Raw genomic sequence first — 24008 nt, forward strand, 5'->3', positions numbered from 1 at the left:
TGCATGTCAGACCTTCTGTCTGGGATCATTTTCTTTTCTTTTTTTTTTTTTTAAACGTTTATTTATTTTTGAGACAGAGAGAGACAGAGCATGAACGGGGGAGGGTCAGAGAGAGGGAGACACAGAATCGGAAACAGGCTCCAGGCTCTGAGCTGTCAGCACAGAGCCCGATGTGGGGCTCGAACTCACGGACCGCGAGATCGTGACCTGAGCCGAAGTCGGATGCTTAACCGACTGAGCCACCCAGGCGCCCCTGTCTGGGATCATTTTCTGTTGAAGTATGTCATTTAGATTTTCCTTTAGGGGAGGGCGGCTGGTTACAAAATCTCAGATTTTCTCAGTCTGAAAATGTCTTTATTCAGCTCACATTTTGTAGACATGTTTTTGATGGGTATACAGTTTTCTTTGAGAGTTTTCTCCCCCCAAATTGAAAACGATACCTACCGTGAGAAGTCATCTGCTGTCATAATTACTGCTTCTTCGAAAATAGTGTTCTTACTGCTGCCTATGAAATATTTATTTTATCATCGTTTTTAGGATATGGTTAGGATGGATTTCTTTGCATTTCTTCTACTTAGTGGTCTTTGGAAATGTTGAATGTTTGAGTTAGTGTCTTTTTATTCTAGACAATTCTCACTTATTATGCTCAACAGATACTGCTTCTGTCTCGTTTTCTGTCATTTTTTTCTTTCTGGGAGCCTACTGAAAATAGATGTTTTACTATCATATTCTCTTTTCCATCTCTCGTGATAGCTTTTTTTTTTCTTTGAAAAAATCACCCGTGCTTAATTTATAGTTTCTTACGATCTGTTTGAAGCTTTCCAGTTGTTTTTGTTACATCTGTTTGTAGTTGTAAACCACATTAATTGATTTTTCTGTTATTAAACCAACCTTGTGAGGACACTTGCTTGTGATATCCGGTCCTTTGTATCACTGGATTTGAATTGCTAATATTTTATCTAGACCTGTAATTTTTGTTTGAAACGTTTTTGTCAGGTATTGGTATTTATATTATTCTGGCCTCCTAAAGTGAGGACATGTTTCCCCTTTTGCTGTCATTTAGAAGAGCTTATGTGAGAACGGCATTATATAATGTATAAATTCTCTTATAAAAATTTAGCAGTGAACTCATCTGGTCTGGACTTTCTTTAAGGGAAGATTTAAAATCACAGATTCAGGGGCATCTAGGTGGTTCAGTTGGTTAAGTGTCTGACTTTTAATTTCAGCTCAGGTCATGATTTCACAGTTCATGGGATCAAGCTCCCTGTTGGTCTCTGTGTTGACAGTGTGGAGCCCGCTTGGGATTCTCTCTCTCTTTGTCTCTCTGTCTCTCTCTCTCTCTCTCTCCTTCCCCCCCTCTCCCCCTCTCCCCCTCCCTCTCCCTCTTCCTCTGCCTCTCCCCCGCTCATGCTCTTTCTGTCCCTTAAATAAAAAAGTTTACAGATTCATTTTTTAAATGATACAGAATTTTTTATGTTTCCTCATGTGTCAGTTTTGGTATGTTGTCCTTTTCAAATAATTTGTTAATTTTTTAAAGATGTCTGTTGGCATAAAGCTGTTCGTAAACTTTTTTTTATCATCCTTTTAATGTCTTTAGGATCTGTAGTGATTACCTTTTTTCATTTCTAATATCGGTAACTTAACGTTTTTATTTTTTATATATTTACAAATGTTTATGAGAGGGAGCGTGCGCAAATGGGGGAGGGACAGAGAGAGAGGGTGACACAGAATCTGAAGCAGGCTCCAGGCCCTGAGCTATCAGCAACCCGACACAGGCCTCGAACTCCCAAACTGTGAGATCGTGACCTGAGCTGAAGTCGGAAGCCTAACCAACTGAGCCAGCCACCCAGGTGCCCGTGTTCTTTTTTTAAAAGTCAGTTTTGCTTGGAGTTACCAACTTTATTTATAAGGAACTGAATTCTGCCTTTGATTTTCCTGTTTTATGTCTGCTTTCTATTTTATTTCCACTCTTTTTAAAAAAAATTTTTTTTTAAGTTATTTATTTTGAGAGAGAGAAAGAGTATGCCAAGTGGGGCAGGGGCAGAGAGAGAGAGAGAGAGAGAGAGAGAATATCTCAGGCAAGCTCTGCACTGTCTGCATGGAGCCCGATCTGGGGCTCGAACCCATGAACTGTGAGATCATGACATGAGCCGAAATCAAGAGTTGGACGCTGAAGCGACTGAGCCACTCAGGTGCTCCTTATTACCACTCTTACTGTTTCTTTTTTCTGCTTACTAAAGTTGGTGTAGTACCTTATTTTTTTGGGGGGGGGGGTTAATTTTTTGTTCTTTTTCTAGCTTAAGATGGAAGCTGGGGGCTCGGTTGAACGTCCAACTCTTGATTTCAGCTCAGGTCATGATCCTAGGGTTGGACCAAGCACTAAGATTCTCTCCCTCCCTCCCTCTTCCCTCTCCCCTGCTCATGCTCTCTCTCTAAAATACAGAGGGAAAAAAAAAAAAAAAAAAAAGGGAAGCTTAAATAATTGGTGTTCCACCTTTCATTTTAAGTACATATTTGAAGCTATATATTTCTCTCTAAACTTCCCTTTAAATTCTGCTTTAGCTAGATCCCATGTATTTGGATGCATTGTATTTCATTGCTCTTCAGTTCAGAATGTTTTTTAAGTTCTATTGTAATTGGATCTTTGTTTCATAGGATATTTAGAAGTATGTTGCTCGTTATTTTTTCGTTACTAATTTACGATTTAACTTACCGTGGTTGGGAACATACTGTGTAATTTCAATCCTTTCAGATTTCTTGAGACTCCACGTTGCTTTTTTCTTTTTAATGTTTATTTATCCTGAGAAAGAGCGAGTGAGTGGGAACAGGGGAGAAGGGCAGAGGGAAAGAGAGAATCCTGAGGTGAGGCTCGATCTCACAACTGCGAGGTCATGACGTGAGCCAAAATCGAGTCGGACGCTCAACCGACTGAGCCACCCAGGTGCCCCTCAGCATTGCTTCTAAAATGATGTTTTATCTTTTTATATCTTTAGCGTCTTTAGGAAGGCCATTTTAGGTAATCTAGCCATGTTAGTAATAGAAATATCTAAAGTGGTTTTAAGTTAACTTTTGTTTTTTTCAGGGATAATTTAATCGAGCAATTGTTAAAGTCTTTTCTTTTAAAGACTTTTTAGTTTTAAGTAATCTTTACACCCAGTGTGGGGCTTGAACCTACAATCTCGAGATCAAAAGTTGCATGCTCCACCAACTGAGCCAGCCAGGCACCCATGACCCGTTTTAAATAATGTTAATAACTGGTTTTTTTTTTTTTTTTTTTTTTAATGTTTACCTTTGAGAGAGAGAGAGAGAGAGAGAGCACGTGCGTGAGCAGGGAAGGGGTGGAGAGAGAGGGAGATACAGAATCCGAAGCAGACTCCAGGCTCCGAGCTGTCAGCACAGAGCCCGACGCGGGGCTCGAACCCACGAATCACGAGATCATGACCTGAGCCGAAGTCAGACACTTAACCAACTGAGCTACCCAGGCGCCCCAGTAACTGAATTGTTGTTACTTTAAGCCACTAAAGAAAAGGAAGTTGCAATTTTTTGTGTAGAGTTTACTTTTTTTTGGTTAGATGTTTTTTGTTTTTTTTTTTAAAGTCAGCTCCATGCACAGCACAGATCCCAACATGGGGCCTTTGAACCCACGAACCTGGGATCAAGACCTGAGCTGAGATCAAGAGTCAGATGCTTAACTGACTGAGTCACCCAGGCACCCCCTTTGTTTGTTAGGCTTCCCATTTAAGAGTGAAAAGCCAGCAGTCTGACAGCATCTTGGTCCAGGTCCAGACTCTGCTCATTTTGTTTACTTTTCTTTCATACATGTGTATTCACAAGTATGTTCTGCGTATCTGAAGATTTTAATCCCATCGCAAAGCTTGCTGTGTTTTATCCTGCAAGTATTGAACTGCTACCATCATCTTACTTTCTTTGCTATGTCTTGTACATTCCTGAGCAGTTCTTACTCATTTGTGCTCCCCACACAGCTTGCTTTGTTCTCGGATGCATAAGTGAGGTTTTAGGTGTAACTGTATTCTGAAGGACTGTTAGCTCATTCCTTTGAGTTATTTTTGGAATCATGGTCATTTATCATTCAAGTAAGACCCCATACTTAGGTTCAAACTTTTACTACTTTGAAAATATTCTGGATATCTCTTGGGGTATGTTAATACCTGAAAATCACTTTTTTACGTGTATGTAGGCATACGGCTTGTTATACACAGTCTGTAAAGTAAAATGAAGCAAGATCAATTTACGTATTGTGAGAGCGAATCCATTAACTCAGCAGATGCACTCTTAATCGGTGTAAGATTGTGTGTTAGATGAGACTGCCGACCGGCCTGTCTAATAAGATGCTAATAAATTAATTTTCATTTTGGTCGTGTCTTGAAATAGCATATTCACAAGAGACCCAGAGGTACGCATATGATAGGGAAGCCCAGCCGTGTATGCAGATGAAGAAGGCTAGTTAGTGCCTAACTGAATGTGTGGGAGAGCTCATGGGTCCAGTGGAAAGGGCGGTGTTGAAATTGGATTTTACGCTAGGAAAAATGATGGGGGAGTGGAGAAGGTAAAGCGGTGCTGGGCCTTCCTGAGGACTTGAGAAGCAAGGAAAAGAAAGGCCTGGACCACTGTGCAACTGGATGATGCAGACTTTGCAGGTGGAGGAATCCCAGAAGATCATGCCTGGAGGCAGAATGGGGCCATGTGTTGGAAAAAGCCATAGAGTGCACCATACTGAAGGTGTGATTTTGCTACTGAGAACAACTAGGGCCCGATTGCTTGAGACATATTTGCAACTTCTCCTGCAGCAGGTTTTCAGGGCCATCAGTTGTATTTTGGAATAGTTTGTTCCTTTTAACGGAGCGAGATTTCCCCTGTGTTGCTGGTATACCAAACAGGCGTCTCTGAACATTTTGCCGATGCTAGGATCATTCCGAAGCAGTAGGCTCCTTGTTTACCTTGGTGGCAGGAGGAAAGAACTATATTCGGCCGGTTAGTGGTTGTGAACTGGCTCACATTTCATGTATTTTCCTTGGCCTTTTAGGCTGCACATGGTCCGTCTGATGCTGTTGGAGAGACTACTGCAGACCTTGCCCCAGTTACGAAATGTTGGAGGCGTCCGGGCCATCCCGTACATGCAGGTATCCCTCGGTTCACCCGGGTCTGTCACGTTGTGGTCGGACCATCCTTCGGCGTGTTCACGTGTCTCTCCTAGAGGCTCTGTAAGGCCTTGTTTGGTGTTAGGTCATAGAATAATGGAATGCAGCTTTGAACTGCAAGTTTTAGCCCTAAATTCTATAGGTGAAAAGGCCAGGGATCGGAGAATTTAAAAAGATGTCTGCAAGTCCTCCAGCTAGTTACTGACAGAGCTGGGAGCAGATGTCTGCTCCGCAGATGCTCGGTGTACGTGAGTCTGTATTAACACAGTGTTGGAATGTGGTCTGCTAGCTGTTCTCGCACTAACTGCCTTCGTCTTAGGCAGAGAGCTCTTTACTTTGGGCACGGCACACTGCCCCCCGTCAAGCCACTTTGGTTGATTATAACGTAGTTTAGTTGATTTGGTTTGCAGACTGTTTGCAAAACGCCTTCTGTGATGCCACGTGTGGCGTATACCAAAATTCGACTCTTCCAACTCTGGACACTTCACCTTCGGCTACCTCGAGATTTAGGACCTTGTCGTGGATCATAGTTGTGACTGACAGGGGCGTCAGGAGGATCGGGGTTTCTTCCGAAACACCTTGTGTTAGAGTCGTCCTCTAGGGTACCGGTCCTCACGTTTTACCTCTCTGTTGACTTCCAGGTCATTCTGATGCTCACTACAGATCTGGATGGAGAAGACGAGAAAGACAAGGGAGCCCTGGACAACCTGCTCTCCCAGCTAATTGCTGAACTGGGCATGGACAAAAAGGTAAGATTGGAGAGTCCCACTGTGTCAGGAACAGGCACGGGCTGAGGTCCTTCCAGCCTGCCATCCTTCCCCTAGAGGAGCCTTCACTTCATTTCCGGGGGGCACCGCCTGAACAGGAGGGCTCCGGTTCCGGTGATTCAACAAAAGCAGTAGGCCTGCGTTGGCCCAGGCCTCCTGTTAGGTCCGGACGTAAATGAGGAACAGACCAAGTCTCTGCCCCCACAGACCTTTTGTAGTTCCCCAAGCTGAAAACAAGAAATTAGTTCCTTGTATCTGAACGTGGGCTCTTAAGCGTAGCAGGCTCTAGCTGATCCAGGTGTGGTCCACCGATAATCGGAGCTTGTTTTGACTGTGACTCCATGTGAAGAACACGTAGGCTGGAAGGAGTCTTGTTGAGAGGAGGCTTCGGGCTTAAGGTAAACGGGGGCTTCTGGGCTCTGCTTCTGCCTGCAGGACGTGTCCAGGAAGAATGAGCGCAGCGCCCTGAATGAAGTCCATCTAGTGGTAATGAGGCTCCTGAGCGTCTTCATGTCCCGGACCAAATCTGGATCCAAGTCTTCCATATGCGAGGTACTGTCGCTTTGAGCATATGGGTGTGTGGAAAGGAAAGAGGATTGTCGGGTTGATGCTGGGGCTGAGGGCACAGTTAGTTAGAATAAGGCCGTTGTCTGTTGTCATTCTAGAGGAGACAGATTCTAAGCTGTCACCTCTTCAAGAGCAGAGCTTCCACCTTGTTCAGAATACCTTCCAAGTCCTGATCTTTGCCAACAGTCCTTCCAAGTGGAGCGGTTACAGGGTTTGGAAGTTCCATTATTGAAAGGAGGGGGCTATTCTGCACGACGCAGGGTGGCTAAGAGGATTCCCCTACTGTATGTTGCTATGAGGTATGGTAATAAAGCAGAGAGAAAGCAGCGTGTGCGTGGTGGAAAGGAGATTAACACAAAGCAGAGAAGGTGGAAATGGAGGCTGAACTGCATCCAATCTTAATGAGCTTATGAGCTGTGGGGTTTGCTGGGATTTGCGAGGCTCTCCTAATGGTTTTATTTACAGTGGCTTTTCCCCTGCTTTTTTATTCATGTGATTACTTACCCCATCTCCTTCAGAAGCTGGTTCTGTAGAGAGAGCCCCTACTGGGAGGGTGGGGGTGCTATCCGGTGCTCACGGTGGAAAGTTTTCCCTCCCCTTGAAATGGGCCGCTTTTCTCGTTGCCCAGGGAAGAAGGAAACCCACCCTTCCCGGTAGAGAGGTTACCTAGCCCGTGCCCCCTTGGCCTCTGGCAGGGGTGTGGGGGGAGTAGAGCTGGGAACCTGCCGTTGTTGGGAAGAGCTGGGGGGTGTTTGAGTTAGTCGGGGGACCTCTGGCCCGAGATGAGCTCAGTCCCTGGACTGCCACTCTGAGAACGTCACCGTCGTTTCCTCCCCGCTGCCTCCAGCTGCTTCACGAGCCACCCTGACCTCTTCTCTCTTTTCCCCAGTCCTCTTCCCTCATCTCCAGTGCCACGGCAGCGGCCCTGCTGAGCTCCGGTGCTGTGGACTACTGCCTACACGTGCTCAGATCCCTGCTGGACTATTGGAAGAGCCAGCAGAACGACGAGGAGCCCGTGGCTACCAGCCAGCTGCTGAAGCCACACACGACGTCATCCCCACCTGACATGAGCCCGTTCTTCCTCCGCCAGTACGTGAAGGTGAGGCCTCTCCCTGGATGTAGAGCGGCTCCTGCCCTCCTCCTCTCTGCTCTCTGTGAGTAGGGCCCAAGGAGCCAGGGCAGGGAGCCTGCTGGAGGCAGCCTGTGTTCCTCGGAGAGGGTGTGGGGCGGGGGGGCAGGGGTTACTCTCGGCATGATTTAGTGAACGACCACTCCTCCTGATCTACTGGGGTGCAGACTCCTGCCCTTTGTAAAGCCGGGGAACTGAGTGAAATCAGACAGATGCGTCCTTGCACGTGAAGCTCCTTAGAAAAAGGTGAGAAGGCACAGGGCAATGTTGGTAGTGACCGTGTCCTGCTGTGTATGTCAGACTCCCCCTGCGGTTGTCAGAGCCCCTTCAGCGGGCTTGTTTAGAAGATGGGCTTTCTGGTCAGGTGAGTTTGGGAACCAGCATTCCCACTTCCCAGCCCCGAAGGTCGGGCAGGTTCCGTCTGGCCTTAATGAGCCTCAGTTTGCACGCGGGGAAATGACGCTCCACGTAGGGTCAGCTGTGTGGGTTGTCGTGAGCGCTGAGTGGCGTGACACAGTAAAGCCCGGCGCCAAGTGCACACTGGTGCCCATTCTGTGTTCATCATCTTGACCACTGCTGTCCGTCTGCATCTGGGCGGTGGCCTTCTGCGGTCGGCACCCGCTGTGCTCCCCGCTGCACATGCCGAACTGCTTTGAATAGTTCAGGGATAGGATAGGCATAAAATGTGAACCTCATTGTGTCCTTCTCTTTAACCCTTTGCTGGTCTTCCATAACTTTTAGGCCAAAAAGTTCTCTGAGAACCCAACTATCTACCTAACTCTTCAGCTGCGTCACTATGCATCCTGGCACGTGGCCCCCCTGACCTGTGCCTTTCCCCAGATGTGGCACGCCACTTTCCTACCTGCTGTCTTTCTGAACTTCTTTCCCTTTGCGTCGCTTCCTTTCCCTCTAAGCTAATTCCTAGTCCTTATTCAAGACCTGGCTCTCACGCGCTGGATCCTGGGAACAACCTCCCCGACACACACTTCCCTGCTACCAGGTCGGATGGAGATGGCCTTTCCCCGGGTCCCCAGAGCACCCTGTACACACATGTGGAGTCTTCCCCTTATTTGCACCTCCTGTGCTTGGCAAAGGACCGATGAGTAACTGGCGATTGAATACACGAGACACGTTGGGCCCAGACTCCTGCAGGCTCTGCCCAGAGAAACACACAGCCCGCAGGGTATCTGCCGCTTCCGCCATCCCCACAGCCCTCAGTTGCCCTGCCTCCAGGGGATGTGTGTTTAGTGATCTGGCTGCCTTGCTTTACTGAAATGTCTTTTGTTATAGCAGAAGGTTGTGGATCTAGGGAATGGAGTGCATCTCTTGTAGGAAGTCAGGAATCCTTCCTCACCACTGTTTTTTTCCATTTTTTCCCTTTAGAAGTTGAGTTTTTGTGTCAAGCAGAGCACAGCCAGTCAGCATCAAAACCCACAGAGTGAAATGTTAGAACTTTCAAGACAAGCGAGATCTGTGTCCAGATGTACATGCAACCTTTGCATGTAACAAGGTTGCCCCCAGGAGCCTGGGGTTTTGCTGGGTTTCAAACTCAACTGTCAGACAGCGATGGTTCCCATTTGAAAGGTGCCATTTGCTAATTCCAACATAAGCTATACCTAACGAGCAGCAAGCCAGCCTTTTTCCTAGTTGTGGTCATGGAAAACCGCCCGTCACGGGTTCTTACACAGGTGTTCTCCTTCCAGGGTCATGCTGCTGATGTGTTTGAGGCCTACACTCAGCTTTTAACAGAGATGGTCTTGCGGCTTCCTTACCAAATCAAGAAGATCGCCGATGCCAACTCTCGAATCCCCCCTCCTGTCTTTGATCATTCTTGGTTTTACTTTCTCTCAGAGGTAAGTGAAGGCCCCAGGCAGCGTGCCATTCCAGGAGAGGACATACTGGCTGTGACAGTCTTCATGGCCCCCTTCTGTCCTCGCTCCCAGGAGGCGTTGCCCCCAGCAGCGCCGCTCACACTGTGTTGATCTTGCCCGGGTGTCCCGTGTGGTGAAGCTGTGGAAGATGGCTGTCAAAGCAAGCCGTGGCTCTAGATTTTAAGTCCATACATTTAACTCTTTCTGCGTATGGTAGGAACAGACAAGTTTAAAAATTTGAATTCTGGTAAATAGAGAATATAGTAGTTACGGAGAGATTTTAACATAGGGGATTGCTTGAACCACCATTGGAAAACCAGAAAAGAAAAAAAGGGAAGCCAGAGACAGTGAATACAGGAAGCAGCCACCAGAAACCGGCATGTGAAGAGGAGTCAGCTGGGTGGGCCCGAGGTGGGGGTGCTGCTTCCGGTGCCCTGGGAACTCTGAGGGGCCGCGGTGCGGTCGATTCTGGAAGTATACAAAGAAGCTGATGATCAGAACCAACTGTAGTTGGTTTGTCCTTGGATACTGAAGAAATGACGGAGGCTGCCAGCGTGAAGGGCTGTTGCCAGGATAGCAGGCAGACAGGAAGGAGCCGGTGCTTTTTCCTCTTGCCCTCTGTCGTGCCTTTTTGTTCGCTGTTGGCGGGACCGGAGGGGGAGCCGGCTGGCAGAGAGGCAGTGTGGTTAGTGTGCTTCTGGACCGGCCATTGCAGGGCGGTGTGTGGTGGGGCAGGTCTGGGACCACCGAGATTTGGTAGTTTAAGATTAGCCATCATCACAGCAAGCTTGAGATTAACTCTGGGAAGAGTGACCTGTTAGCAAACCCCAGATGACGATTTCAGGTTTCCGCACCTCTTTGACCAGAAAGACAGATTCTGAATTTGTTTTCTTGATCATTTCACTCTGGGTGGGCCGGAGTGGGGGCCAGCTTCCCTGGAGATTCCAAAGGGTTCCAGTAGGGGAGTGGGGATATGGCTGTTTTCCCCTCTCTGACGTCTGTCTTTCCATGCCTGCCTTTCTTCTGGTTTCTGTAAGGAATACCGCGGTTAACTGGAGGCCGGCTTGGCCGTGAGGAAATAGCTTAGCCTGTGTTTCTTACCAATTTTTAATGACGGTTCATGACCACCTGGGGTGTCACTGCTGTCACAGTTCCTGAGTCATTGACTTTTTGTGTTGCTTTTCCCCTCAAGTACCTGATGATCCAGCAGACTCCGTTTGTGCGTCGCCAAGTCCGCAAACTTTTGCTCTTCATCTGCGGATCGAAGGAGAAGTACCGCCAGCTCCGGGATCTGCACACCCTGGACTCCCATGTGCGTGGGATCAAGAAGCTGCTGGAGGAACAGGGGATATTCCTCCGGGCAAGCGTGGTTACAGCCAGCTCAGGCTCCGCCCTGCAGTACGACACGCTCATCAGCCTGGTATGAGGGTGAGGGGGCACGGTGGGGCAGACAGGGCGGGTGATGCGGCTCGGCCGGCGAGGCGGCAGGATGGAGCAGAACGGGGCTTTTAAGCAGTTAGAGGACGTTAAGGCCGCAGTTGAGCTCGGGGCGAATCCGCGGTGCTGTACATCCGGTGCAGTTGGCGTCAGGGTCTGAGATTTCCCCACCACCGTTCCCACTCCCGCCTGATGTCACGAGTCGTGGCGTGACCAGTCATGACCAGCGTCGCTGGCTCCACCAGAAATTTGCACACCTCTGAGTTCTGTCCTTCATCACTAAAGACGCGATGTGTTACTGTCTGAAAGCGCTTTGGACTTTGGGGAGCAAATTGAATAATCGCATAGGAGCACCTAGAAGAGGACGTCTTCGGTGTTCTGTATTTCTGAGCTAGGGTCCTTCCTGGGGTGCTTTTAGCAAAAGAAAAGGTGGGAGTGCGGGAAAGAAAGGGCAAAGTAACCTGGGTCGTAGTTTACCGTCACGGTGTCTCTCTCTCCTGCTGTGTTACTGAGCGGCCTGCGGGGTCCCTGTAAACAAAGGGTGTCTGTGTGGAGGGTGTGGCACGGAGGAGGCTCCGCGAGAGCTGCGGCGTGTGCACTTGGGGAACCCGGGGCACGGGGTCAGCAGCCGTGCACAGGGGGCTGTGCTCAGTATGCAGTCTGGAGTCAGGGCGGTGACCCCTCAAGTGCGGGCTGCCTGGCGGGGCTGCTCACCTCCGCGGATTGGTTTCCATTTCAGATGGAGCACCTGAAAGCTTGTGCGGAAATTGCTGCCCAGCGCACCGTCAACTGGCAGAAGTTCTGCATCAAAGACGACTGTAAGCAGTGCAGCTCCTCCGGGCTGCTGTTACTTCGTCGTCCCTTTGAGAACTAGGTAGTGAGGCCCACTGTGTGCCAAGCACTGGCCTGGATGCCGGAGACGAAACCGTGAGCGAGACACGTAGCTAGAACTCTGCCTAGCTGAGAAGAAAAGTCAAAACTTAGGAGCGGTCGGGGTCAGAGACAAAATTTGGGGTGCTCTGGGGGCACAGAGTAGGAGTAGCTGACCTCCAGATTGTAGAGCTAAAACTAAAGAGGAGGCGGTGGGGTCTAGAGAGTCGTCTTCTTCGAAGAAGTGGGGGCTGAGAGTCGATCTCGAGGTAGCTGTTTGGACATTTGTGAGGTATTTCTGCAGCGGGCACGAGTTCTGGGCGGCATCTGGCAGAGCAGCCTCGGAAAGCAAGCTGGTGGGAACGGGGCCGGTCCTGGCTGGGTGCAGACACGGCTCCCGTGATGGGGAAGTCCGTGGTAATTGTCTCAGAACCGAGCCCCAGTCTCCTCTGCCCACAGCCGTCCTGTACTTCCTCCTCCAAGTCAGCTTCTTGGTGGACGAGGGGGTGTCGCCGGTGCTGCTGCAGCTGCTGTCCTGCGCCCTGTGCGGCAGCAAAGTCCTCGCCGCTCTGGCGGCCTCCGCGGGCTCCTCCACTGCCTCCTCCTCCTCGGCGCCTGTGGCTGCCAGTTCTGGACAAGCCACGACACAGTCCAAGTCGTCCACGAAGAAGAGCAAGAAAGAAGAAAAGGAAAAGGAGAAAGAGGGTAAGCGTTTGTGACCAGGGTGATGTGTTCTGCTTCCTCTTGGAGCACACTGTTGATGCTCCTTTCAGGAAGGGCTTTCACCCGGATGCGCTAGGGACCTAAAACTCAGATGCCCTCTAGTGTCTAGTTTTGGTTTTATTTTCCTTTACACCTTAAGCTTGTGACTTCCGTACCAAGGAAAGGCCAAAGGGCACTGTTTTTAGTAAGCCAAGTTTGTTTTTCCATGAAATAATAAATCACACTTGCTGTGTGAGGAGGTTGTCAGTGTTAAATGATGCTCGTAAATGCACCTCGTGAACTGTTAAATGCCCCACAAATGGAAGCTGTTTTAGTGGACTCCCTACCATCGAAAAGGCAGAAGCCTTTCTGTTTTCACTGCTTTTCATGGTTCTCGGAGGCCTGAGACCGGTGATCAGCAGAGCAGGGGAGGTGGTTTACGTTCTCCCAATTAATGATACAGGTAGATGTTTTAGGCAACGGATCTCTGATGTAGCCGTGTTTGTTCGGTGCCAGGCTTGCGTCGGCCCTTTTTCCTGTGCCTTTTTGGTGGCGTTATTGCACGTCTGTCTCATTTGGGGCTGGCCTTCTGGTTCTCCAGTAAACAACTGAAAGTTGTTCTCAAATTAAAACCATTTAGTTGAAACTCTTAGACATGGACAGAATCCCCTCCCTCTCCATCTGGTGTCACTGGCTGTAGGACCCTAGACCATGTTTCCTGGTCTCCAGTCCTCAGTCCCGCCCTGATCTTGCAGGTGAGAGCTCAGGCAGCCAGGAGGACCAGCTGTGCACGGCTCTGGTGAACCAGCTGAACAAATTCGCAGATAAGGAGACCTTGGTTCAGTTCCTGCGTTGCTTCCTGTTAGAGTCCAATTCTTCCTCAGTGCGCTGGCAGGCGCACTGTCTGACGCTGCATATCTACAGGTGGGGTCCGGGGCTAGGTTTTGGCGGGGTCTGCATGGGTCCAGCACCCGAGTGGACGATGTGGTTCTGTCTTGGCTTCACGTTACATGCTCACGGTTTCAGTCTCGGTATTTATATCGGTCTGGATCCTCTTGACTGTTACAGGTGTCTTCATGAGGTTAGCCGTTCTTAGCCATTAAACTGATGTCGTAAGCAAGAGATGCTTGCGTTTTTTTCTGAGAAGGCTGTATTTTGGAGTTTGTAAAGTGACCAGGCTTGACTCTTCAGGCCACCTTCTGAAGATGCACCTGTTAGGATCTGCTGTCAGAAGAACAGCAGAACGGCTTGAACTTAACCCCTGCTTGTGGGGAGGGAGATGCAGCTACAGAAACAGCAACGGGGCATTGTTGATAAATAAAAGGAACTCCAGGGTTTTCTGCTGCTTGGTAATACGAACTGTCCTTTATCTACAGAAACTCCAGCAAATCGCAACAGGAGCTCCTGCTAGATCTGATGTGGTCCATATGGCCAGAACTGCCAGCCTATGGTCGTAAGGCTGCCCAGTTTGTGGACCTGCTAGGGTATTTCTCCTTGAAAACCCCACAAACGGAGAAGAAGGTAACAATTGATGTATAGTCAGGGGGCTATCTAGCCATGTTTGACCTTTTTTCCCTTGAGTTAACATTCTGACCGTCCCACATGGGGGGCACACCTGTAAAATCTCTTTAGATCTATGTTAAGCACTCCCAACACGTATGCCACAAGATAACATATACTAGCAAATAAGCACAGGCTGAATTTGGCTTAGCCAGCAGAAGGAGATCAGGTGGGGAGGAAAATGCAACCTATTTAAAGTTGTTTTAGGAAAGAAGGTATCCCCCTCGTTTTCCTGGCTGCCCTGATGGCATCCCTAAAAGTGTCTCTGCAGTCGGATAATCATTTCGTGACTTCTCCATGGGAATAAAAACGGTCTTTGTCCACAGGGTCTGAAAAGGTGACTGTCCCTAAGTCTGTGGAAACTTGTAGAGAAGACAGAATCCTTTAAATGACTAGGAATTAGGCCCAGCCTTGTGTGATTCTGCACTGGGGCTGAAAAGCCTGGTATTTCTTGGGCGGTATCAACTAGATAGCAGGAGACAGAAGTCTTTTCCAGGAAGACTTTCCCTTGGCCTTTAACTCTGGTCTTTTATTAACTTCTGTTTCAGTTAAAGGAATATTCCCAGAAGGCTGTGGAGATTCTGCGGACTCAAAACCATATTCTTACCAACCACCCCAACTCCAACATTTACAGGTGGGCCCGTTCTGCCTTCTCCCTAACTGAAGCTCCGTCAATCAGGCCCAGTTGCCGTCTCCACATTGGTTAGCTCCTACATAAGAATCAGTACGCCTCTGTCTAGTTGGTCTTCGAATCCCTCCTCGTAGCTGGAGCCTTGCACACCCAGGGCACTCAAAATGTAACTGCTCGATTAGATTTTGGGAAGCAGTAATTTGAGAATGTTTCCTACTTCGAGGGTCTGAGTCTAAATCAGATGAGTGTACAGAAAATGGCTAGGTTAAAACAACTTTTGAAAGAGTATCAGTTAAACTAGCAGCTATTATTTCCCTGGTTTAATAACGACTGTTCTCTTTTCTTCTAAACTTCATTGAGGTATACTTTCTATATCACGAAATTCACCTATTTTAAAGTATACAACTCAATGATTTTTGGTCAATTTAATTGTGACTCTGCTTTGAGTCAAATATTGATGTAGCTTTTTAGGATTCCTCTGACCTCAGGATGGCTCAGAAGTAGGAAACATCTAGGGCTGATTGGTTGACATGTCCTTCCTGTGACGTCTAAGTCCTGTTGGGATTTCTTGCATTTCCCTGTGTTCTTACTAGGGTGGGGCTCGCCTTAGGGAATGTCGCCGTGGCGCGTTCATGGCTTCTTTGTGAAGCTCGGTGCTTTCTAAAATGAAAATTTCCTTATGCTGAGACTGGTTTCTTCCTTAGCACCTTGTCTGGCTTAGTGGAATTTGATGGCTATTACCTGGAGAGCGATCCCTGCCTGGTGTGTAATAATCCAGAGGTGCCGTTTTGTGTAAGTGCCGTCTTTAACGTGGGCAGTGGTGAGGCTTGCAGGGCCAGTGGGTTTCTCGTTCAGAGATTGATTGTTGCCACATAGGTGTTCCTCTCCCGACGGTTGGTCACCAGTGGTATGAATGCTTACCTGCCACGCTTACCACCTCAGATAGAAGTGTCATCCGTGGTTGAAGAGTGGGTTACAGTGATCAGTTTTGAAGAAGGCAGGATGAGCCGGTGGCCTTGAACCGATACACTGTTTTGTGTCCTCCTGTGTTTAGTATATCAAGCTGTCTTCCATCAAAGTGGACACGCGGTACACCACCACCCAGCAGGTCGTGAAGCTCATCGGCAGCCACACCATCAGCAAAGTGACGGTGAAAATCGGGGATCTGAAACGAACAAAGATGGTGCGGACTGTCAACCTGTATTACAACAACCGGACTGTGCAGGCCATCGTGGAGTTGAAGAACAAGTACGGGCTCTTCAGTCTTGGGGAGGGGCCGTGTAAGGCTTAACACCAGCTGTTGCTTTTGATTGCTGGAATAGGGTGAAGCAGCACATCCCCTAGAGGCCTGGTATGTTCTCTTTCCACTTCAGTCAGGGCTGGGGACAAATTGAAACACCGTTTCCTAATGTCGACAAAGGTTCTTTGGCCCGTCCGGTGGAGCCCCTGGGGTCTGAGGGAGCAATTGAGCAGTCTGCCCTCTGAGAGAGCAAGCTGAGTGAGGGGACTGCAGGCTTCTACCTGTGTTAATCAGGGCAGTTCTGGGGTTAAAACCCATACTGGGAAATACTTGTCGTTTCTTGGATTAAGATGATGTTTGCTTGCTCACAGAGAGGCAGTATTCCTTAAGAAGTTTCTCTAGTACGGAGGCCTTATATTGATATGTTGCACCTTCCTTTTTTTTTTTTTTTTTTTCTAAATCTTTATTTATCTGTGAGAGAGAGACAGAGTGTGAGCAGGGAGGGAGCAGAGAGTGGGAGACACAGAATCTGAAGCAGGCTCCAGGCCCTGAGCTGTCAGCACAGAGCCCGACGCGGGGCTGAAAGTCACGAACCGTGAGATCATAACCTGAGCCGAAGTCGGACCCTCAACTGACTGAGCCACCCAGGCGCCCCACACCTTCCTTTTGTATCTGCCTATGTTTGGTCTTTCTAGCTCATGTGTCGTGGTGTCTGAATCGGGGCACGTCATATGTGGGCCAAAGAAGGCACCGGTGTGGGTTACAGTGTTGACCCACAGAGACAGATCTGTTGAAATCTCTGGCGTGGCTGTTGGGCAGAGGACATGGGGAGGTGCTGCTTAAGTAGGAAGACTTGCAGGGCTGTTCTGCACGGAATGGAAGTATTGGTATTATTCTAAGGGGCAGAACAAAGCTAGGCTGGACCACATCAGCAAACGGCCACGGGGAGCTTGGCCGACAGGAAGTTTTCTTCCTTTGGAGAGCAGTTCACATTGGTCACGTGCAAGTGAAAGCTGCTAATGCGGATGGCCCGCTCCCCTTCTGGAGGAGGTGGGTTTCATTTCCTGTTGCGTAGAGTCCGTGCAGCTGCCGGTGAAGCGCTCAGAACCCGCGATGAGACCGTGGGCTCGCACCCCAGCTCTACTGTCTGTCTTTCTGGTGTGGGACCAGTTGCGTAGTTTGGTTTAGTGTATGTAGACTGCCGAGAATGGAGCCTAGCACGTAGGAAGTGCTTAATAAATGTTACCTGTAGTTAATGTGATTACCCTAAATTACTACATGCCTTTTTTTTTTTTTTTTTCCCTCTGCTTGGCACATGGCACATAGTTCATGGTACCTCTTGGGATCTTAGGTTTTAGTGTGGCGTAATTTTAGAGTAGTCTCTCTCTCTGGTGCGTGCTTCGTTGTTTTTCTAGGATCTGAAAAGTCATTCTGTGTAACATCTTAAAGCACTTGAGTGTTAACATCCTTTTTTATAAAGAGCAGTGGGAAGATTTTCTTTATATTTGGTTGCTATTATTCTCCAGATCACCTTTTCTTAGAGTGACCACTGCCTTAGAAGAATACATGGGGACAGCCTTACTCTTTGTCTCCTCAGACCATCTCTGAGGGGTAAACAGGCGGCTCTCAGGCCCCCTGCCCCTCTGTCTGACACCATCTCTCGTAGGCCGGCTCGCTGGCACAAAGCCAAGAAGGTTCAACTGACCCCCGGGCAGACAGAGGTGAAGATCGATCTGCCCTTGCCCATCGTGGCCTCCAACCTGATGATCGAGTTTGCGGACTTCTATGAAAACTACCAGGCCTCCACAGAGACCCTGCAGTGCCCGCGCTGCAGCGCCTCGGTCCCTGCCAACCCGGGGGTCTGCGGCAACTGTGGAGAGAACGTCTACCAGTGTCACAAATGCAGGTGAGGGAGTGTTGCCGGGCCAGGGCCGTGTACGTTCCTTATATTTCCCTGTAAGAGCCTCAGTGTGGGCAGGGTTCCAGTGTCTGGTGCCCTCGTGATCATTAGGGGACTGTGGGCGTGTGGAGTCCAGGGATGGAAGAGCGGTGCGCGTGTAGGTGTGCGCGCGCCTGTCCTGTGGTAGGCGGGGAGCGGGGGTCCCTGGGTCTGGTTGCAGGTCTTCCTTTCTTGTCACCTGGTTGTGTAAGTCACCCTCAGCTGTCGTCATCCCTGCACGGTTCCAGGGTACGCGGGTGGCGCCGTCCATCTCACGGTCGCCCCCCCCACCCCCTGCCACTGAACCTCTCCTGCCCCCTGACCCGAACGCCTTGGTTCTTCAGGTCCATCAACTACGACGAAAAGGATCCCTTCCTCTGCAATGCCTGTGGTTTCTGCAAATACGCTCGCTTCGACTTCATGCTCTATGCCAAGCCCTGCTGTGCGGTAGATCCCATCGAGAATGAAGAAGACCGGAAGAAGGTGAGGCTGCATCCGCCCTCGACTCAAGGCAGTGGCTTTGCTCTGAGCTTTGGGCAGCAGGGCTGGCGGAGGACGGCGGGCTTTTCCTTCTGGCGCCAATCTTCCTCCGCTCAGGCACTGTCTGCGGGGCCCGGCTTTAGGGTGGCAGCAGATAGAGGCGTGCGGTTCGTTGGAACACGTGGTTTATGTGTGACTCCTGGGAAGTGTTGGTTGGTAGTGAACTAGAGTGTCCCAGCAGACAAGCAGCTTCAGATTTGGAAAAGCAGAAAGAAGTCGGACGAGTGCCTTGCGTTTGTTCCACAGACGCCTTCATACTGCAGCTGTTGGCCTGGTCTCAGTGGCAGTGCATCCAGGGGCTGGTTCCGGATCGTTAGGAGGAATAGAGATAACGAGTGCATGAAAAAGCACCCGACCTGTAGGAAATGTTTCAGAAAACGGTTAGCAATTGGGATTAGTCAAGGAAAAGCCTTCACGCCCGCCCCTGTCTTTTCCTGCTAGGCTGTTTCCAACATCAATACGCTTCTGGACAAAGCCGACCGAGTCTATCACCAGCTGATGGGACATCGGCCACAGCTGGAGAACCTGCTCTGCAAAGTGAACGAGGCGGCCCCCGAGAAGCCGCAGGTAACCCCGAGCTAGAGGGGCATTTGGAGAGGGCTCCGGGGCAGAAGCAGAAGACTGACCACTTGCCTCTTGGGTTGCAGGATGACTCGGGGACGGCCGGGGGCATCAGTTCTACCTCCGCCAGTGTCAATCGGTACATCCTGCAGCTGGCCCAGGAGTACTGTGGCGACTGCAAGAACTCTTTCGACGAGCTCTCCAAAATCATCCAGGTAGAGAAGCGGGAGCCCCTCTGGAGTGTTCCGTGGAGCATTACCAGTGAGGTTTTCAGAGCAGTCCTGCTGTCCCCCTCCGGCACTTTGAGTCTTGGATTGCCCTTGCCCGATCTGAAAAGGCAGGGTCCCGAGTGGCCGCACCATTCAGCTTCTCTCCCGTTGTAGTTTCTGGTGCTTGGCAGAGACCTGAGTTTGTTCCAGAAGATTGAGAGTGACATTATTAGATGTGCTTTCCTTGGCCCATTTAGAACCCATCTTTTAGTAGAGGGGTTGCTAGTTTTAAAAAACCAGCTGTCAAGGTTCTGTTCCCCCCTTTTCTGAAAGGCCACGTGTGCAGGCTGGTAGGGCAGGGCTCACCGACTCCAGTCAGCCAGGGTGGGCCGTGCAAATGATGGAATGTTACCAACCTAATGTCCATGGAATGGGAGGCTGGCCGCACGCAGACAAGCCGGTTCCTGGCCCATCCACAGCTGTCTCTGCTATATGGGCCGACATCTCTGATCTTCGTGTTTGTTCTTTATGAGACAGCGTTATGTGGGAGTTAAGGACCTGTGCTGTGTTCAGGGGCTGAGTTCTGACTCTGCCACTTGCCTTGGACAAGCTAACCCTCCTAAGCTTCAGCTTTCTTCTCTGTAAAATGAGGATAAAGTATCTAATCGGTAGGGTCATCAGAAAGGTTAAATTGGATAATGCATGTGAAATGTTTTTTCAAACCAAAACTAATTCCCAGTTAACTTTCTCTTCTTCCTTATTTATTGCTGTTTTATTTCTTTTTCATCTTTTTTTCTCTTAGAAAGTCTTTGCTTCACGCAAAGAGTTGTTGGAATATGACCTGCAGCAGAGGGAAGCAGCCACCAAATCGTCCCGAACCTCCGTGCAGCCCACCTTCACGGCCAGCCAGTACCGCGCCTTATCCGTCCTGGGCTGTGGCCACACATCCTCCACCAAGTGCTACGGCTGCGCCTCGGCCGTCACAGAACATTGTATCACGCTGCTCCGGGCCCTGGCCACCAATCCGGCCCTGAGGCACATCCTCGTCTCCCAGGGCCTTATCCGGGAGCTCTTTGATTACAATCTTCGCCGAGGCTCTGCGGCCATGCGGGAGGAGGTCCGCCAGCTCATGTGCCTGCTAACTCGGTCAGAACCTGCAGCGTGATCGTGGGCCCGGTAACTCCTAACGTGGTGGGGGGGAGGGGTGTTGGTGGCCGCTGGTAGTAGCGAAGCTGGGAGCTTAGGGGTGCAAAGTGTGGTGCTTGTTGCTGCTGGACAGGCTGGCTAACTTGTGAGGGAGGAAGAGGGGGAGATGCCCAGGGTCTTGGTGAGCGAATTCTGCGAGCATTTGAGACCAGGTTAGCTTGTAAATAGAATATTTGGCTTGTACGTTGTCGGTTCCACTGAGGTTCCCTGGGGAAACGAGTGTCCGAGTTCTGGTGAGGGAGGAGAAGGGAGCCTGGGCATTTGGACTCCAGACTCCCATGGAGGAGGCCAGTGGAGCAGTGGAGCCTGGTGACGAGAGCTTATTATGCGGCGTCTGACGCTCTGTGCCTCGGACAGCTTACCTAACGTCTTTGAGCCAAGGTTTTCCTTGTCTGAAAAATGCTGATGAGTAAATATCTTGAAGGCTTGTGGCGAGGACGGAATGAAATAATTCACGTGGGCGGTGACTCCTGTTTGTTGAGTGCCTACCTTGTGACAACAAGAGTTACCAGAGCTGCATGTGGTTTATCTACGGAGTGTGTGGCATGGGTTCCGGAACGTGTTAGGTGATGGATAGCCATTTCTTGCTGTTTCATTTATTCACCCGCTTAGCAGGTGTACTTTGTCTTTGAATGCCAGGCACTGTTTGGGACTCTGGGTGTGCAGTGGGAAATGTTGCCCTCACGTAGCCCTCAGTCTAGGCGGGGGAACTGCAGAAGCATACTTGTACAGTATAGCATCAGGAGATTCCAGTTGTGAGGGGAGGTAAAGCCGCAGTGGCGCCCCGACTGTGGCAGGAATTGCCGCGTGGAAGACGGTGGCTAGGGTAGGTCTGTTGAGGGGTGATGATTGAGGAGACGCGTGTGGAGTAAGGGGACGAGCCACGCAGATGTCTCTGCTGCGGCGGGGTGTGCCAGGGGTCCTGCAGGTGGAGTAAAGGAGGCCGCAGGGGAAGGAGAACCAGAGGTGGCTGGGGGCCAGATCCCGGGGGGTCTTCTAGGCTATCGTAAGGGCTTTGAGTTCTGTTGAAAGTGGGGTAGGAAGCAAGAAAGGGACCTGGTACAATTTACGTTGTTAGGACTAATGTCGACATCATTACAGTGGGGCGTAGGTGGGAACCATGGGTGCCTCGTGGGAGCTGAAGTAGAGGTGCGTGGAGAAAACGAGGAAAGTGTTGTGACCCATCCTGGCAGGAAGCCCCTGGATCTGGAGCCTGGGGACTCAGCAGCCTGGGCTGTGGACGCGGAGGAGATCTCGGTGCTGGTGCTAAGCTCCCCTCAGTCACCCCTGCGGGGCAGGCGGCTGTGATGGGCTCTTTGTTACAGACCCGGGGATCCTCATGGGGCTGATCTCTTAGGCCCGTGGGCATCGGTTGCCTTTTCTCTGAGCTCCTCAGGTGGGGAGGTGGACACGGCCAGTGGTGGGTAACAGGACTCCCATGCCTTTGCTTCCTCAGAGACAATCCAGAAGCCACCCAGCAAATGAATGACTTGATCATCGGCAAAGTCTCCACTGCCCTGAAGGGCCACTGGGCCAATCCTGATCTGGTGAGCAGGACGGCCGCTCCTCTGACCTCTCTCTCTCTGTTCTTCTGTGCTCCTTTGCTTTCCTTTCCACCGGTCTCTGTGGGGTGACTGTCCCAGGTCAGAGCCAGCCTCAGAGGGAGAAGAGAAATGGGTGGTTGGCCAGAGGGGGAGCAGGGGTCTCCAGCTCTCCTTTGTCTCTCTCGTGGCGCCACCGGGTACCAGACATTTTAGTTGCGGGTCCCCTGATCAGAGTTTGGACGTAAGCCCCAGTCCTGGCTCCCTCCTGCAGACCCTCCTCTACCCATGTCTCCTCCCGTTGGCCTTCTAGGCAAGCAGCCTGCAGTATGAGATGCTGTTGCTGACAGACTCCATCTCGAAGGAGGACGGCTGCTGGGAGCTGCGGCTGCGCTGTGGTGAGCTGGGGGCCCGTCTGCTTCGGGGCTCTTTGGGGGTGGGGCTTTGGGCTCCATCCTGGCCACAGATGGGGTGGGACAGGGGCTGCCCCGGGCAGCCCTGCTGGAGCCGGGGCTTGGTGCTCGGTGACCACGGCTCAGCCTGTCCCTCCTACCCCCAGCTCTCAGCCTCTTCCTCATGGCGGTGAACATCAAGACCCCCGTGGTTGTGGAGAACATTACCCTCATGTGTCTGCGGATCTTGCAGAAGCTGATTAAACCACCTGCTCCTACCAGCAAGAAGAACAAGGTACCGGGCGGGGAGGCCAGGAGGGGAGGGAGGGCGGCAGCCCCTTCCTGCCCTGGCGGGGCACCAGCGCTTCCTCTGCCTCGGTTAAGCAGACAGGAGTTGGGAGTTTTGAGAAGGAATGTTTCTCAGAGGGAAGTCAAGAGTCACATAAACGTGAAAATGCAGACGCGTGGAACGAGCTGGTTTACTAGAGGTCTGGCTCTTTCTCCAGTCATATCAGATGAGTCACAGCTCCCAGAAGGCACGTGTTCTTTTCCACCCCTGTGCCTTTGTGCATGCAGTATTGTGCAGGGGCGAAAATCCCAGGCTCTGAAGCAGACTTCTTGATTTCTGATCCCAGCTTTTCTCTTTACTAGCCTTGTGACTTTGGGCAAGTTGTTAACTCCAGCTCCTTGGTTTGCCCATCTCTGCAATGGGAATACAACACATTGAACTGTTGGGAGGCATCAGTCACTTAACACAGATTATGTGCTCGGAACACCGGCTTGTGTTAGTCCCTTAGTAAATGTTAGCTGCGGCTGTCTGTCATCTTCTCTGTGTAGGATGCCCCCTTCTTTGTTAGCTGCCTCTTAGAAGATCCAGCTCTCTGCTGCGCTGGCTGTGAGCACCTCAAATCCAGGGATGTCCGTTTTGTAGTATTTTTTATGTCCAATGCAGAGCATGCTACTTAACATACGCTAGCCATTCAGTAAATCATTAAGCGAATGAGGAAAGCCAAGTTTTTGTTCTAAGATAACATAACCATAGCTGAGCCCCAGATTGATCTGCTTGGACCAACTTGTGGAAGACACGGGCCACGGTTCTTCCTCTCAGCCATGCCTGAGGCTGTCTCTCTGTGGTCCTTGGGCCATTGGATTCCTGCTCCGTCCTGGTGGGGCGCTTGGTGGGAAGAGTCTTCATTACTGCAGGAAGATTGCTTTCTGAGTGGTAAGCACTAGGGTGGAAGCTGGATATTGAACAGTTTAGTAAATTTTCCTCGACCCAGTCTTCCTAGGCAGTCCTCGGAAAAGGCAGGACTGAGGTACCCATCTTCCTTCCCTTTGAAGAAGGTTTATTTCCCCTCAGAGCTCATTGTCAGCCAGTAAAATCAGTACTTGATTAAAGAGGAACGTCATCCCCACATGACCATCATTTTTCCCAGAGTGAGGCAAAAAATTTCCAGAGTTGTTTATTCTCTAAGTGCAGGAGCCCATTGTCGATGTTTGCGCCGTGCTTAGTTTCAGCCTAGAGAAAGCAGCAGTTCTCAAAACTAGGCTCCCGGTGCCTGAGCGTTCCCTGGACCATCGGGGACCCTGTGAGGCCAACATTTGTTTCATAACTCTCCTCCGGCCCTGCTTGCCCCTTGTGGTCTGTGCACCTCGGGGCTGGTGATGCACAGTCCCTGGTGGCGAG

At 50.3% G+C, this 24008-nt stretch overlaps 1 protein-coding gene across 1 annotated transcript in view; it reads left to right on the forward strand.

The window, feature by feature from the left end:
* UBR4 (ubiquitin protein ligase E3 component n-recognin 4) overlaps nt 1-24008 on the forward strand; it is a 131391-nt gene that overhangs the window by 73117 nt on the left and 34266 nt on the right. The window contains exons 61-81 of the mRNA XM_019461565.2: nt 5045-5141; nt 5801-5908; nt 6362-6478; nt 7383-7592; nt 9326-9475; nt 10686-10913; nt 11670-11748; nt 12260-12505; nt 13258-13426; nt 13879-14023; nt 14611-14696; nt 15398-15485; nt 15748-15941; nt 17600-17839; nt 18217-18355; nt 18854-18979; nt 19060-19188; nt 19985-20328; nt 21845-21935; nt 22243-22327; nt 22489-22616. Coding sequence (XP_019317110.2) covers nt 5045-5141; nt 5801-5908; nt 6362-6478; nt 7383-7592; nt 9326-9475; nt 10686-10913; nt 11670-11748; nt 12260-12505; nt 13258-13426; nt 13879-14023; nt 14611-14696; nt 15398-15485; nt 15748-15941; nt 17600-17839; nt 18217-18355; nt 18854-18979; nt 19060-19188; nt 19985-20328; nt 21845-21935; nt 22243-22327; nt 22489-22616 — 3199 coding nt within the window. The remainder of the gene's footprint in view (nt 1-5044; nt 5142-5800; nt 5909-6361; nt 6479-7382; nt 7593-9325; nt 9476-10685; nt 10914-11669; nt 11749-12259; nt 12506-13257; nt 13427-13878; nt 14024-14610; nt 14697-15397; nt 15486-15747; nt 15942-17599; nt 17840-18216; nt 18356-18853; nt 18980-19059; nt 19189-19984; nt 20329-21844; nt 21936-22242; nt 22328-22488; nt 22617-24008) is intronic.

Source organism: Panthera pardus, unplaced genomic scaffold (assembly GCF_024362965.1).
Source record: "Panthera pardus isolate Hobbes unplaced genomic scaffold, ASM2436296v1 HiC_scaffold_11, whole genome shotgun sequence".
Classification (NCBI taxonomy): Eukaryota; Metazoa; Chordata; class Mammalia; order Carnivora; family Felidae; genus Panthera; species Panthera pardus.